Source organism: Astatotilapia calliptera, chromosome 23 (assembly GCF_964374335.1).
Source record: "Astatotilapia calliptera chromosome 23, fAstCal68.1, whole genome shotgun sequence".
NCBI classification, from domain to species: domain Eukaryota; kingdom Metazoa; phylum Chordata; class Actinopteri; order Cichliformes; family Cichlidae; genus Astatotilapia; species Astatotilapia calliptera.
In genome coordinates this window covers 5,622,958-5,637,909 of record NC_137443.1, presented here as the reverse complement: position 1 = coordinate 5,637,909, position 14,952 = coordinate 5,622,958, and the positions used below count along the sequence as shown (strand labels likewise).

The following is a 14,952-nucleotide window of genomic DNA, read 5'->3' as shown; positions in this document are numbered from 1 at the left end:
AGGTTTAAATCAGTCTCCAGGCAGCAGCCTTTGTTAATCAAGAACACAAGAGAGCCATTTGAGAGAGGCAGAGCTCAGACTCTCATCTCCTCATTATGCCCACACTGTGAATCATGGGATTTCAGTGGATATCAGGGAACACTGGAGAAAAAGCAATATTCCCCACAAAGTGCCCCAATTTATTTAAACAAAAACACACACATACAATGGCAGATGCACCCTCCCGCACAAAACCCAACAATTGCTTTAGCAGTCATCAGTTTGAAGAAAAAAAGAGCAGACACAAAAGCTCAAACACTTACTGCAGATTGAAGTGATGGGGTGGGTTCGGTTCGCTTATGTCCACTCGTGGTTTCTGTGACAAGACATATACTACAAATTATCCTGCAAACTACAGCAGGTGCACATGGTATATGTCTGCATGTGCAGATTCAGAGCGGTAAGACAGACGTTTTTTTGCAAAAACACAAGAAAATCATTCGTGCTTTAAAGTGACGAGATGCAGTATGGTCAAAAAGTGTTAAATATCGTAGATCACAGGAGCGACCTTCTTGCAGAAGCTCACACGGATTCTTTTAAAGTGTAAGCTGTGCTTATCACCATCTGCTCACCTCTAAAGGCTGCTAGTTTTGTATTAGCCCAGATAACTGTGATAGAAAGATGTTGGAGTGTAAGCACTGGAGCAAATTTTAATGATTTTCTAAGAGGTTGCTCAATACATCCAGCTGTTAGGAGTTAAACCTTCTTTTCCTACCACTTGTGCTCAGCTCTCCATGTTGCTCGCTGTGAAACAGTGGATTCTTGTACATGCATAACAAGATGAAGTTAAGAGGGTTCCTCTCTGGGTTCAGTCATTTCAGGTGTCTCTTAACAGAGACATATTTCATTAATTATTCCTCAGACATTTAATGTAATTTAGAGATTTAGTATTGGATACTTAAAACCTGAAAATTGAAAAACATTTCACTGTGTACGTCAAGGATGCTTGTTTGTGTGCGTGACTTAATGTGTATCAGATCGGTTTGACAAGCACTTTTGTCTCTCTGGTGGCAGAAAACATATTCAGCTATGACATCTGTTGAAAACCTAGATCATCTAGATGCCTTAGGAGCCTTCACCCCTAAATTTTCATCAAATGCTCAAACCTACATAAAGTGCTAACAGACTGCTAAATAGAAAAGGCAACCAATAGCTGCCTGGAAAGCACAATAACACATTTTGCTATAGTAGTTTTGGGCTATGATTTGAATATAGTGCACAGTTTTAATGCTGATTTATAAATTAATTATAAATGTGTTCTCTGTTCTGTGTTTTATTCACATTTAGTTTGAACGACACAGGAAATCATTCCTGCCTGTGGCCATCTCCCTGTACAACGCATCCACTTAACACACTGTTTGCTGCTACAACTACACATGTTTCTTTTCCAACTATTTATTTATAAGTGACTTATGTATGTATGTATGTATATATTGTACTATTCTTAGTTAGCGTATTGTCTGTCTTGTCTTAATGTTGGTTTAAAATGGAGCACTGTAACAAAAAATAATTTCCCCCAGGGATCAATAAAGTATTCTGATTCTGATTCTGATTTAAAGAACATACCTACATGGCCTTGCTTAATATTTTTGAGTTTATGACAGTGTGTGTCTTGCATAATCAGTCTTTGTATGGCACATTCAGTTGTTACTTTCATATTTTTGTGATTAAAAAAAAAGAAAAAAGGTATAGAAGTACTCACAACTTCCACTGATGACAGGCGCTTTCATTTGACTCAGTGAAACAGAGCACCAGGCTATTATTAGAGACAGGGCATTATTTCATTTGGCAGGTCCACACTGTGCTTCAATTACCTTTGGTTAATTAAACTATTGTGTTGCTTGAATATGAGCTTTTCATATAGTTCAGTAGGCTTAACAGTGTTGCAGGTGAGACGTGCTCTCCCCCTCATTCTCCTTGTACGTCTTCATGTTTTTCCATCTCACTTTAAGTTTTTTTTGATCAGCCCGAATAATATAGCTGTTATTAATCAACATGATTATCTGGCCACTCAGGTTTCCTGCCTATGATGTTGTTTGTTCCCAAGCTCTGAGCAATGCAATTAGTGAGGGAAATGTTATAATGAACAATAGAAATTGACAGACATTGGCCACTTTGTTAGGTACACCTTGCTTACACCTGGTTTTCCTTAGAACTGCTTTAACTACATGCATTTAACAAAATGCTGGAAACATTTCTTGGACATTTTAGTTCTTATTGATATGAGAGTGTCATGCAGTTGCTGGTGAGTCGTGGTCGTCTGCTGCTGTAGCATATCAGAGATGCTCCTCTGTATACCTTGGAGGTCACGAGTCATTATTTGAGTTATTGTTGCTTTTCTGTCAGCTTAAAGTTTGGCCATTCTCCTCTGGCATCAACAAGGGATTTTTTTTCCCTTAGAACCGCAACTCTTCAGACTATTCTTTGTAAACCCCAGGGATGACTGTGTAGGGAAAATCCCAGGAGATCTGCGCTTTTTGAAATACTTGAGCCTATATGGCACCAATGGCCATGGGTCATTCAAAGTCACTTACATCACCTTTCTTCTCTTGCGCTCCAGTTTGAATTTTAGCAGGTCATCTTGACCATGTCTACATGTCCAGAACGCGTAGAGCTGCTGGAATGTGATTGGCTGATTATATATTTATATTAATAACTGTTTGAGCAGGTGTACCTATAAAGTGCCTGGTGAGTGTATCAATAAGATCAAGGTTAAAAGAAAAATGTTTTCTTTGAAGGGGCCTTCTATACACTAAATGTAATACTGAAAAAATATTAGCACCAATAGTTTTCATTATATTCTTTAAAAGTTGTCCAATTCCCTTGTCACATTATTTATGGCAAGAAAGAACTCATGAAAATCTGTGTTTTTCTCAAATATGTGATATGTTTATTTGCCTATTCATGCAGACTTCAGTGTGTGCAGACAGGATGCACCATCATTGTTTACCGAGCTACATTTAGAAACTGACAGCCATGAAAAAAAGAGGAAAAAAGAGGCACGGCTTGTGGGCGTGCAATGTTCCTGTTTATTTGTGTAGATGACGGTGGCGTTAGATAAAAGCTTAAAAAATGGTTTAGTGTACGCTGCCTGGCACCTCACTTTTCTGTTTCATTAAGGGAGGGATTTCAACAAGAACACTTGAGCACGCTGCTTTTTTGATAAATACCTTCCAACAATTCAAACCATATCAGCCTCTGATGGAGGCTCACATCCAAGCTATAGGTTTGTGCTTCACCGAATAACAGATTTCAGTCTGCTGAAAAGAAAAAGAGACAATGGCCTCTTTTATTGTGTACTGAATAATCCTTGTTCTGTCATTACTGCCTCATATCCATATTGAGCTATAGTTTTGTTATGTATTATTTTGTATTATTATTGTTAGTATTGATTTTTTGTGGGCTACTATGAGGGATTGATTATTATAACTTCCTTTTCACTTTCTTCTTAAACCCAGACTGAGCTGTGCACACATGCGCTCAAGCGCTTACATTTCAGTGTCCTTAACACATTGTAAATGGCCTGTATTTGTATAGCGCTTTACTAGTCCCTAAGGACCCCAAAGCGCTTTACACATTCAGTCATCCACCCATTCACACACTGGTGATGGCAAGCTACATTGTAGCCACAGAGCCACACAGAGGCGAGGCTGCTGGACACTGGCGCCACCGAGTCTCAGACCACCACCAGTAGGCAACGGGTGAAGTGTCTTGCCCAAGGACACAACGACAGAGACTGTCAGAGCCGGGGCTCGAACCGACAACCTTCCGATTACAAGGCAAACTCCCAACTCTTGAGCCACAATCGCCCAGGAAAAAGCCATCAAGACATCATCATGCCCACAGAGGAATGACAGAATTTACATGGAGATTTCTGAAAGTGAAAGATGGTTATCAATCTTTTTTGTGCACATTTTATATCTGTGATACAGGTCTAGATTCTAGAATGCCTGGCTTGTAAATTACAGGGAGTGCAGAATTATTAGGCAAGTTGTATTTTTGAGGAATAATGTTATTATTGAACAACAACCATGTTCTCAATGAACCCAAAAAACTCATTAATATCAAAGCTGAATGTTTTTGGAAGTAGTTTTTAGTTTGTTTTTAGTTTTAGCTATTTTAGGGGGATATCTGTGTGTGCAGGTGACTATTACTGTGCATAATTATTAGGCAACTTAAAAAACAAATATATACCCATTTCAATTATTTATTTTTACCAGTGAAACCAATATAACATCTCCACATTCACAAATATACATTTCTGACATTCAAAAACAAAACAAAAACAAATCAGCGACCAATATAGCCACCTTTCTTTGCAAGGACACTCAAAAGCCTGCCATCCATGGATTCTGTCAGTGTTTTGATCTGTTCACCATCAACATTGCGTGCAGCAGCAACCACAGCCTCCCAGACACTGTTCAGAGAGGTGTACTGTTTTCCCTCCTTGTAAATCTCACATTTGATGATGGACCACAGGTTCTCAATGGGGTTCAGATCAGGTGAACAAGGTGGCCATGTCATTAGTTTTTCTTCTTTTATACCCTTTCTTGCCAGCCACGCTGTGGAGTACTTGGACGCGTGTGATGGAGCATTGTCCTGCATGAAAATCATGTTTTCCTTGAAGGATGCAGACTTCTTCCTGTACCACTGCTTGAAGAAGGTGTCTTCGAGAAACTGGCAGTAGGACTGGGAGTTGAGCTTGACTCCATCCTCAACCCGAAAAGGCCCCACAATCTCATCTTTGATGATACCAGCCCAAACCAGTACTCCACCTCCACCTTGCTGGCGTCTGAGTCGGACTGGAGCTTTCTGCCCTTTACCAATCCAGCCACGGGCCCATCCATCTGGCCCATCAAGACTCACTCTCATTTCATCAGTCCATAAAACCTTAGAAAAATCAGTCTCGAGATATTTCTTGGCCCAGTCTTGATGTTTCAGCTTGTTTGTCTTGTTCAGCCTTTCTTACCTTGGCCATGTCTCTGAGTATTGCACACCTTGTGCTTTTGGGCACTCCAGTGATGTTGCAGCTCTGAAATATGGCCAAACTGGTGGCAAGTGGCATCTTGGCAGCTGCACGCTTGACTTTTCTCAGTTCATGGGCAGTTATTTTGCGCCTTGGTTTTTCCACACGCTTCTTGCGACCCTGTTGACTATTTTGAATGAAACGCTTGATTGTTCGATGATCACGCTTCAGAAGCTTTGCAATTTTGAGACTGCTGCATCCCTCTGCAAGATATCTCACTATTTTTGACTTTTCTGAGCCTGTCAAGTCCTTCTTTTGACCCATTTTGCCAAAGGAAAGGACGTTGCCTAATAATTATGCACACCTGATATAAGGTGTTGATGTCATTAGACCACACCCCTTCTCATTACAGAGATGCACATCACCTAATATGCTTAATTGGTAGTAGGCTTTCGAGCCTATACAGCTTGGAGTAAGACAACATGCATGAAGAGGATGATGTGGACAAAATACTCATTTGCCTAATAATTCTGCACTCCCTGTAATATAAGAGAATAAAATCTCACATGGTGAAGCTGAAACATTGCTACTGCAGCAAGACAACAAACATCATTTATAAAAACTAAACACAGTTTCATCAACAGTTACCGTGTTATGTTAGATTCCACTGCCCTACCTTGTGCAGCCAGTGGCCTAGTGGTCATTTGGCAAAATGCATTAGCCTGCTTGGGATTCTTCCAGATTTAGATTTAGTCTGTCAGGCCAATACAGTTGCAACTGATGATTTTATAACTGGTGACTGTAGCCTCAAATTGTAGCTCCACTTTAGGTATGTTTACGAGGAATTCTTATGAGTTATCTGAGCGAGGACCTTTGCAAAACTCTTGCTTTATTATTTCAGAGCAGTCTGTGACTCACTGTGTGTGTGTAAATGTGTGGATACGTGCTTAAATCAAAGTTGGGATTATCCTGTTCTTCGTAGAAAGTGTTGCTTATCTTGGCAGGACGTGGGGTCGAGGTTACTTTATTTTTACTGGAACCTTGAACTTGGGTTGCCTATTGAAAAGGTTAAAAACTGGTTAAAAATTATTTAAAAATATTTTTGAAAGATCAGCTCAACTCATCAATTACACTGAGGTATCCATCATATGTTCCCCCATTTTCTCCCAATTATCAATTTCAGGACTCTGGGAGGCCTAGAACCTATCCCAGCTGTCATGGTGTAAATTCTTATGAGTTATCGACATGAGGACAGATCTGTTACCCTTAAACCCATGTCTTTGTACTGCTGGAGTAACTGAAGAGAACCCACACAGACATTAGAGAATTCTTGCTGTGAAGCAACGGTGCTTACCACCATACACTGAGGTGTCTGTGTTGTGCATTTGGGTCTTAATCCTGTTTCCCCCACCATTAGGAATAGAGCATGTGACATCTCAGTGACATTAGTTACATGAGTCATGAGGACAAAACACTCTTCTACCATTTACTCAGCAATGTGATGCACTAAAAATAAGAGGTGCACACTCATCATACACTATGCGTTTTATTGTATTTTAACTTTTTTTAAAGTTGTTTTTTTAGCCAATGTAGATCTGAACATTTGAAGTAAATGGAAAAGAAGATTTGCATCTGGATTTCTTCATGTGGAAACTAAAAGATGATACAAGCAGTCTGCGCCTTTGTTGCTGCTGAACATTTCTTGTATTTCCATATTCAAAATTGTCAGTATCCACCTTTCAAAGCTAAGCTCAGTAGGTCTACTTGGACATTTCTATGAATTGGAGAATTTCTATCCAAGTGTGCACCGGACCATATCTCTCCAGTGCCAAGAGGCACTACAGCGAGTCTCCTCCAAGGTGATCATGCATGCAGCATCTCCCAAGGAAGCTGCTGAGTGGAAACTCTTGAGCCACATTTCAACTTCTCTTCAGCAGTGCCTTAAGCTGATAACAACAACAAAAAAGAAATAAATTAAAAAAATCCCCCATTTACTATTTCCACTGGAGATAGTAAGTGGTATTTGAAGGTAAGGGGGTCCTTAAAAACCTGATTCTTAAAATCTGGGAGTCAAACAGACAATTTCCTCAAATGGTAGCTATAACAAATTGCTCCACTTGTAATTTCTCTTCCTTCAGCGTTTTTTCTTCTGAAGCCTGTGGAAGACTCGCTGACAGGGGTCAGAGCTGTTCTGAGGAATGTGACTACAAAGAATAGTGTTCTCATGGTGACAGAATGGGAGCGACGCCCATTAGCAACTCGCCTTATGTCGTCTTTGCTGGAAAATCAGCGTGAGAAGTACATGTAGAGTGCGTGGGTGGGTGGATGGGGGTGGGGGGGACGGGACTGGAGGATAGCAGAGAAAAGGAAAAAGTGGGTGAGGTCCGGTGAACAGTTAATAAGATCCAGAGGTTTTGTGCCAGTTGCCATAGAAACCAGCCCTGGCTACACCCCAGTGAGGGATGTAGTCTGGCTCCGTGTGAAGTATAGGGATGATCTTTTTGTTCACCCTTTAAACCCTAGGCTTTTGTTTGAAATGTTCACCTGCAAAAAGATTCCCCAGAACACGATATAAATGAAAGAATTTGAGAAACATAATAAATGCAACAAAGCATTACTTCAGGAATACCAGCAGATCAGCTGATCTCAATACCCGATATGCTCCTACACACAATTAGCAAATTTCATTTATGACCATACTATTTAGCCTTCAAGTAATTTTGCTACCCACCTCCATCCCAGAATGTCTTTTCCTGCATCTGCTGTGTTTGATGCCTTCTTTGTTCGGTGCTGGTTTTGCTGCTGCTACCATGCTTTTCCTTGCATGCATGTGGAAGTGCTTGGTTTTCTTCCGAGTGTCAAATGCAAATTACCACTGTGTAGTGGGTTATATTCACCTAAAAAGAAAAAGATCCCTGGTTTGAATCTGAGAGGAGACATAAATCCCTTTGGGATTGTGTCAGGAAGAGAGTAGAAAAACCTGCCAAGTGTCAAACATGAGAGGAGACCCCTTGTGAATAAACGAGCCTTCAATAGTATCCTAGGAAATTAAAAAATCAAAAATCACCTTTTGAGTTTAATGATCCTGTCTGACAATTTTAGTTGTGCCTATTTTAAATGGGTCATTAAGATATAAATGTGCTGGTGTGTTTGGCTGCAACTGCTCACAGGTTACTATAATAATTCTTTAATTGCTGGGCATAATCAGGTTCCCTCCAACTGGCTGTCTTAGTGCCTGGCTCCGATTGGAAATTTGGATAAACAGGATGCTTGTGTGGTCCATGCTGGTCTGGGTTGTTTTACTGATCGTCAGCCATCCCTCCACCTGTGGCACTTCTCCACCCGTACATCACTTTCAAGCCTCGCCTCAGAATTGTACGGAAGCGTAGAGCTGCCACCCAGGCAAAAGAAAAATACAAGTGTATCACGTTATAACGTGAAAGGTTTATTGTTCTAACAAGATACTTTTCCTGTTTGTACAATATACTATCATGTTTGTACAATATACTTTTCACGTTTGAACAACATAATATCACGTTATTACAATATACATAATTATCACGTTCGTACAATATAATTATCACGTTCGTACAATATAAATATTATATTGTACGAACGTGATAATTATATTGTTTGAACAATAAAATTTTCACGTTATAACATATTTTATTGTTCGAGCATGATATATTGCCGTAAAGATACGGAAGTGTAAAACATAGTGAAGTGGGTGACAGTGCAGATCAGAGTGCGAGAAAATGGCTCGTTTATTGGAATTAATTAAGTTCTATTTTATGCTTGGATTGAGGCATGGGGAGATTTTGCTGTTATTGAGCAGTTTGGACAGTATTGTGATAAGCATGCGGACACTTAGAAGAAACCTAAAACGCATGGGACTGTACAGGAGAAAGAATGAGTCCGATCCGATTGAGGTGGCACGATTTCTTATTGATCAACTGGAGGGACATGGGAGGCTCCATGGATACAAACTACATCACCTGAACTGCATTCAGGCAGGTTATGTTGTCACGCAGAGTACTGTGAGACATTTACTGAAATATCTTGACCCTTACGGTGTTGAGCAACGACGCAGAAATCGCCTAATGCGACGCACGTATGTAAATCCTGGACCAAATTTCATGTGGCATGTTGACTCCTATGACAAACTGAAGCCTTTTGGAATCTGTATAAATGGAGCTATTGATGGGTTTTCGAGAGTTATGATTTGGCTTCATGCCTATTCAACAAACAATGATCCCAAAGTCATTGCTGGATATTTCATAGCAGAAGTTGAAAAGAGGATGGGAACACCTGCTAGGATTCGCTCTGATTTGGGAACAGAAAATGTCATAATGGCCGAGATGCAACGATTCTTGCGCTGGACTATGGATCCGAATGTCAGAAACTGTTTTATTACTGGATCCAGCAATCACAATCAGCGTATTGAAGGCTGGTGGGCCTTTCTGAGACGACATCATGCTCAGCACTGGATAAATCGTCTCCAGGAACTAAAAGACCATGATTGCTTTTCTGGATGTTTTTTGGACAAGCAGCTCATATTGTTTACGTGCCTGAACGTCATCGAGGTTTGTAACCATGTTTATATTCTTTTAATGAGTCATTGTGTGTGTGTGTGTGTGTGTGTGTGTGTGTGTGTGTGTGTGTGTGTGTGTGTGTGTGTGTGTGTGTGTGTGTGTTAGAGAGAAAGAGAGACACGGAGAGAGAATAAAAAGTTTGCTTTAACACCTACCATGCACCATCCCTATTATCACTCCGTTGAGGATATGAAAAAAAATGCATATTTCACTGGCCAGAAACATAAAATCGCACTGTCTAAAACAATTCACGTTTAATAATTACTTAAAATTTTCCAAAGTATCACGTGTCTACCACTGTTATTCTTGTTGTTGAGTATTTTTGATAAACTCTGTTTTTCCGACTGTCATTGTGTGGTGCTTTTGATTGATTGATTGATTGACTGATTGTTTGATTGATTGATTGATTGATTGATTGATTGATTGATTGATTGATTGATTGATTGATTGATTGATTGATCGTACTTTATTCATCCCGAGGGAAATTGGGTTAAGGTTGCCAGCCGTGCCAGCGCCGTTTTGGGTAACATGTTGAGCCAAGAGAAATGTGTTCTTTTACTGATATGAGATTTTTTAATTTTTAATATTTAATAGGAAGAGCTGCAGCAAGTTGCACATATGTGGAACACCCACATAATACGCAGAAGCAGAAATGCAGTTGCTCCAAGTGGACGTCCGATTCTCATGTACACCATCCCTCATCTCTTTGGAGGACAGGATCATCTGAAAGAGGTTTCTCGGGAGGCAGTGGATGCTTGTAAGCAAGAAGGCCAACAGAGAGGACCTTATACCTGTGATGAAACCGTTTTCAGCTTGTGTTGCCTTATAATGTCAGAGAACTTCTTACTTCCACCAAGCACAGCAGATGAATCCATTGAACTGTATCTCTTCCTGAGAGCCTATATACTGAAGGACTTATAAACCTAAATATAATTGGGCTTTGGGAATTTTTACGCATATATTTTTGGGTACAATGTTTTATTTGTGCAATAAACAATAGAAAAGACATTCATTATTATTTTGTTTGGATTTTCGGTTCAAGATAGTAGCAAGCAAGCATGTCTAAATATATTTAACCAAATCTGCGTACTCCAACCTTTTGGCATTTCCAATTATTTTTTAACGGAATTTCTATTATATCTGATTTCTGTTTTAAGACTGTCAAAAAAACATTTTTTAAACTGCTGATCCTATACATTATCATTCATGAAATATTGTTTTCAATTTTACTGAACACATTGTGCAACTGCTATTCATCCACGAACAGTTTCTTGTAAACTGGTAAATGTACAAATTCTGCATTATTTAATAATTAACAAATAGTGTTAGATGTTAACCTCCCTTTTATTTGTGTTCAAGGAGAAGAAAACACGGACTCTTGATAAACACTACAAAACTTAACTTATGTGCCAATTTTCTGTCTTTTATTCCAGTCAACTATTGCATCAAACACATTGCCTTCCAAAGTTATTCCCTTAAAATATGTTCTAAACAAATGACTGGTGGAAAGGTAAAAAAAATATACTTGAAAATAATTAATATTAAGTCTTTTGAATTATTACTAAACAAAACATCCCCTCTAGCAGACATCTTGTATCCTACAAAACTGCACCACAGACCTGTGGAAAAGGACCTTGACACATGATAAGAACTAATAATAAGCATAGTTCACCACTTGCTGCTAACCATATGAACTTATTAAACATAATTAGTTAACATTTAAACTAGTAAAACTTTTAAGTATGAAAATTTAAACTGAAATTTACATTTTTCATGGTGGAAACAAATTGATGTTATCCACAATTTTTGAAAATAAATTCAAATATGAAATAAAACACTTCCCTGAAATTTAAGCTCTTTCTTTTTTTATACAATGATGTGTTCCCTGTTTGTGGGTTTAACAAACTTTAGAGCTTCATAGCCAGTCATTGTTAGTGCAAACCTTTCATTCTTTGGTTTAAACATGATGGACTTTAATCAAGCTATGCTGAACTCATAAGAGCTTTTAGCAGCCAAAACATTGTTCAGTTCATTTCGTAGTTCTGGGTAGGACGTGTATGTCCATGGTAGTTCCAGAAGAGGGCCGCATGTGTGTGCCACAGGTCGTCGTGCCAGTCCATCCACAGGCGTGAACAGTACCTCAACCTTGTCAACACAGATGACATCTGACCCAGTAAGAAACCTGAACATCCTTCTGAGCCCTGTATCGTCAAGTCCTCTGATGTACTGGTGCAGAAATCTGAAGCTCTGCTTCTCTGCTTGAGTGGTGGGAGAGGCAGTAAGCAACTTCAAAAGCTTTCTCGTTGTTGGCTTTTTATCCTCATACATTTGTAGGACATCTTGTGGGCTTTGAAAAGCTTCTTTTAGGAAGTAGCTTGCAACTAAGGACATTTTCTCTGCGGCATATGCTGGTTTTTGGATTAATTGTTTGTGTGCGACTTTCAGAAGAAGGCCTTTTAAGTTCTCTTTGGTTGGAAGCACTGATACATCCAGGCGATCCATGAGATCCAGCACTTCATCCCTGTCTTCATCTGAAAGATCTTCTTTTAGTGCCCTTGTTATCAGATCCCTATCTGATTGACTTAGGTAAAAGAGAAGACTTTCAAACAGCAGATCATCTGATACTTGATTCTCACCGAAGATGAGTGCCACTGTGAAAACAGGAGCAAGGCGACAAGGGAAATATCCATGGTCTTGAAATCCCTTCAGTAAAATTCTACCCATGGATTTCCACTCTTCTTCCTGCCATTTAGGAGACAGTGATGGCACTCTGAACTCCTCTCCTTCAGCTGTGTTGTCCACAAACTCTGACCAAAATGCAGCATACACATCTCTTGATACGCCATCTGCGTCAGCTCCTTTTTCATCAATGTAGGTGTATTTTAGAGGGTGTATGAGGAGTGTTGGATCTTTGAACTGGCTGATCATCTCCTCCAGAATAGTAACCCTGTGAAGTTTGATGGTAACACAGACAACATCATATGATCCTGCAGAGCTTATTGCTTCATTGCTTATAGATGTTTCTGGACTACTGACTGCTGTGTTTGTTGGAGGAAGTGTAATGGATGTGATGACCAGATCATCTTCCTCAAACTGCAGGAATGGTTCATCTATTACAGTGTCATCAAGTTGACAAGGCAGAGGCTCTCCAAGGTAGGGTCCAATCATTACCTCAGATGTGTCTAATAATACATCTTCATCAGCATTCCTAGATTCTGATGATGAGATCACAACAGTGTGAGAAGCTTCTTCATCTCCTTGATGTGAGTCAGTCAGTTGTGTAACATTGTTTACATGTGTTTTCCCTCTATCATAAACTTCTTCATCATCTTCATCATTGGAAAATCTTCTTGTGCACAAGTAAAATCTCAACATTCCCATTTTAAGTGCTGAATAGAGTTCTCCAACTGTGACATCTTCATCAAATACGGCCTCTTCCTGATAGTCTAATATGTCATGACTGAACACTTCCCATCTTCCAAATTTGCTTTTTCCACTTGGAAAGAAAAGATCTTTAGCATACTGTAATATGTCAGCTTTTTTGGAGTCTTTGGGCACATCAAAGGTCCTTGTTCCTCCTCCTCTGCGCTTTCTCACTTGCTTACCTTCATGGATCCACCCTAACTCAATTTTTCGTGTCTTTTTCTCAGCCCATTTGTTGTTTTTTGCATATGTTCTTTTTCTCTTAGAAACAAATGCCTCCTCATGATCAGGTTTCTTCTCATTTTCATTGATTCCCATCTTTTCCTTCAATTTTTCGAGCAATGAGTTTTTTCTTGATTCCTTAGTACTTGCACCACTGTTTTCCAAGCAGAACCGTCTGGCAGCTATCCGGTCACCATATGTTGGGATGTAATCAGACAGGGTCTTGTCATCCATGAAATCAATCACTGTGGCATCAATCTGTAATAACAGGGATATTTATTACTATACAGAAGTACAAGGTATACCTGCTGCCACACCACATGAGGTACCTCACTAAAAAAATGTATGTAAATTTCACATGTGTTTTGATAATTGTCTGTTATTATTTTAGTGGCAGCCATCAATATTTAGCATTTATTCTTTTCCTCTCTCTATGGCAGCAACATTAATGAGATTCTCTAACATGTTATTAATAGAAATATTACAGTATATACAACGCCCACCTTTGAAAAAGTAAATTAGTATTCACGTATCTTTCAGTTGCACAGAGCACAAAGGGTTGAACTCACTGTTTTTTTTTAATTGAAGACAAATATCAATATAAACACAGTTTAATTCATTTGTTTTTAGATAAACAAGGAAACATTGTGCATCACATAATATAGCGATATATTTAAGAAACCTGGAATCTGCATACGGGTTAAGTAGTAACATGTGGTCATACAACGACCCAGTTTTATACAGCGGGTTAATTTGTTTTACATTTTCCATTCCATATTAAAGATCCACACCAATGCAGCCTACCGTTACGTCCTTACGCAGTCAAAGCGAGAGAAGCGAAAACCGCTGTGGTTGCTAACTTAGCAATATGTCACATTTTTAGACGCTGTAACTTCGTAAAAAGCGAGTTTTACAAGTTTCCCCCTCAAGAGTGCACTTACGTGTTCTTGTAGCATTCGTAAGAGACAGTCCTCAGGTACACCACGATTCCGAAGAAATCTCAGAAGTGGGCTATCAGTGTTTGTGTCCATGTTGAAAGCAGGGCATTCAAAGTTAAGTGCCAGTTCTGACGAGCGTGCACTCTCCACAACTACCATGGATTTGGGTTTCCGAATGCAACACGTTTTACGTTCTTACAATAAAAAATGTTATTGTAATGGTATTTTTTTTTACGTTTGTACAATATATGATCACGTTCGTACAATATAATTATCACGTTCGTACAATATAATATTTATATTGTACGAACGTGATAATTATATTGTACGAACGTGATAATTATGTATATTGTAATAACGTGATATTATGTTGTTCAAACGTGAAAAGTATATTGTACAAACATGATAGTATATTGTACAAACAGGAAAAGTATCTTGTTAGAACAATAAACCTTTCACGTTATAACGTGATACACTTGTATTTTTCTTTTGCCTGGGTGGCAGCTCTACGCTTCCGTAGGAATTGCAATCACAATGACACCAACCCAGTAAAGTCCATCTGGTCTGCAACTCATTGTCCTTCCTGTAACATTAGTCTACTAAACATTCGCTCACTCACTGGCAAGCGCATCTCGACCAGGATCTCCTCTCTGACCATAAACTAGACTTTCTCTGTTTGACTGAAACATGGCAACAGTCCAATGACTTTGTCTCGCTCAATGAAACGCCATTGGAGCTTATTTACACCTGTAAACCTCATTGATTGAGGAGA

At 39.2% G+C, this 14,952-nt stretch overlaps 3 protein-coding genes and 1 long non-coding RNA gene across 7 annotated transcripts in view; 2 read left to right on the top strand and 2 right to left on the bottom strand.

Moving 5' to 3' along the window:
- The window catches only part of yjefn3 (YjeF N-terminal domain containing 3), a 54,722-nt gene that overhangs the window by 7,343 nt on the left and 32,427 nt on the right, over positions 1-14,952 (top strand). The window lies entirely within an intron of this gene.
- On the bottom strand, positions 6,517-7,876 carry LOC145424207 (uncharacterized). Its single transcript, XR_013905192.1, has 2 exons — positions 7,737-7,876; positions 6,517-6,951 (listed from the first exon to the last, which is right to left on the bottom strand). It is a non-coding gene; the product is annotated as an uncharacterized LOC145424207 (long non-coding RNA).
- Positions 8,385-10,571, top strand: LOC113011548 (uncharacterized). Its single transcript, XM_026151061.2, has 2 exons — positions 8,385-9,588; positions 10,192-10,571. The coding sequence occupies exons 1-2, from the start codon at positions 8,761-8,763 to the stop codon at positions 10,516-10,518; spliced, it is 1,155 nt and encodes a 384-aa protein (XP_026006846.1). The 5' UTR covers positions 8,385-8,760; the 3' UTR covers positions 10,519-10,571.
- LOC113024796 (uncharacterized) lies at positions 10,923-14,706 on the bottom strand. Its single transcript, XM_080297291.1, has 2 exons — positions 14,184-14,706; positions 10,923-13,500 (listed from the first exon to the last, which is right to left on the bottom strand). Exons 1-2 carry the CDS (start codon positions 14,337-14,339, stop codon positions 11,575-11,577), a joined length of 2,082 nt encoding a protein of 693 aa, XP_080153417.1. The 5' UTR covers positions 14,340-14,706; the 3' UTR covers positions 10,923-11,574.

Bases quoted from the DNA above. Each gene is read 5' to 3' on its own strand.
- LOC113011548 (XM_026151061.2), top strand. From the start codon at position 8,761: ATGGCTCGTTTATTGGAATTAATTAAGTTCTATTTTATGCTTGGATTG. The intron at 9,589-10,191 runs GTTTGTAACCAT...AATATTTAATAG, and splicing joins CGTGCCTGAACGTCATCGAG to GAAGAGCTGCAGCAAGTTGC.
- LOC113024796 (XM_080297291.1), bottom strand. From the start codon at position 14,339: ATGGTAGTTGTGGAGAGTGCACGCTCGTCAGAACTGGCACTTAACTTT. The intron at 13,501-14,183 runs GTAAGTGCACTC...CTGTTATTACAG, and splicing joins TACGAATGCTACAAGAACAC to ATTGATGCCACAGTGATTGA.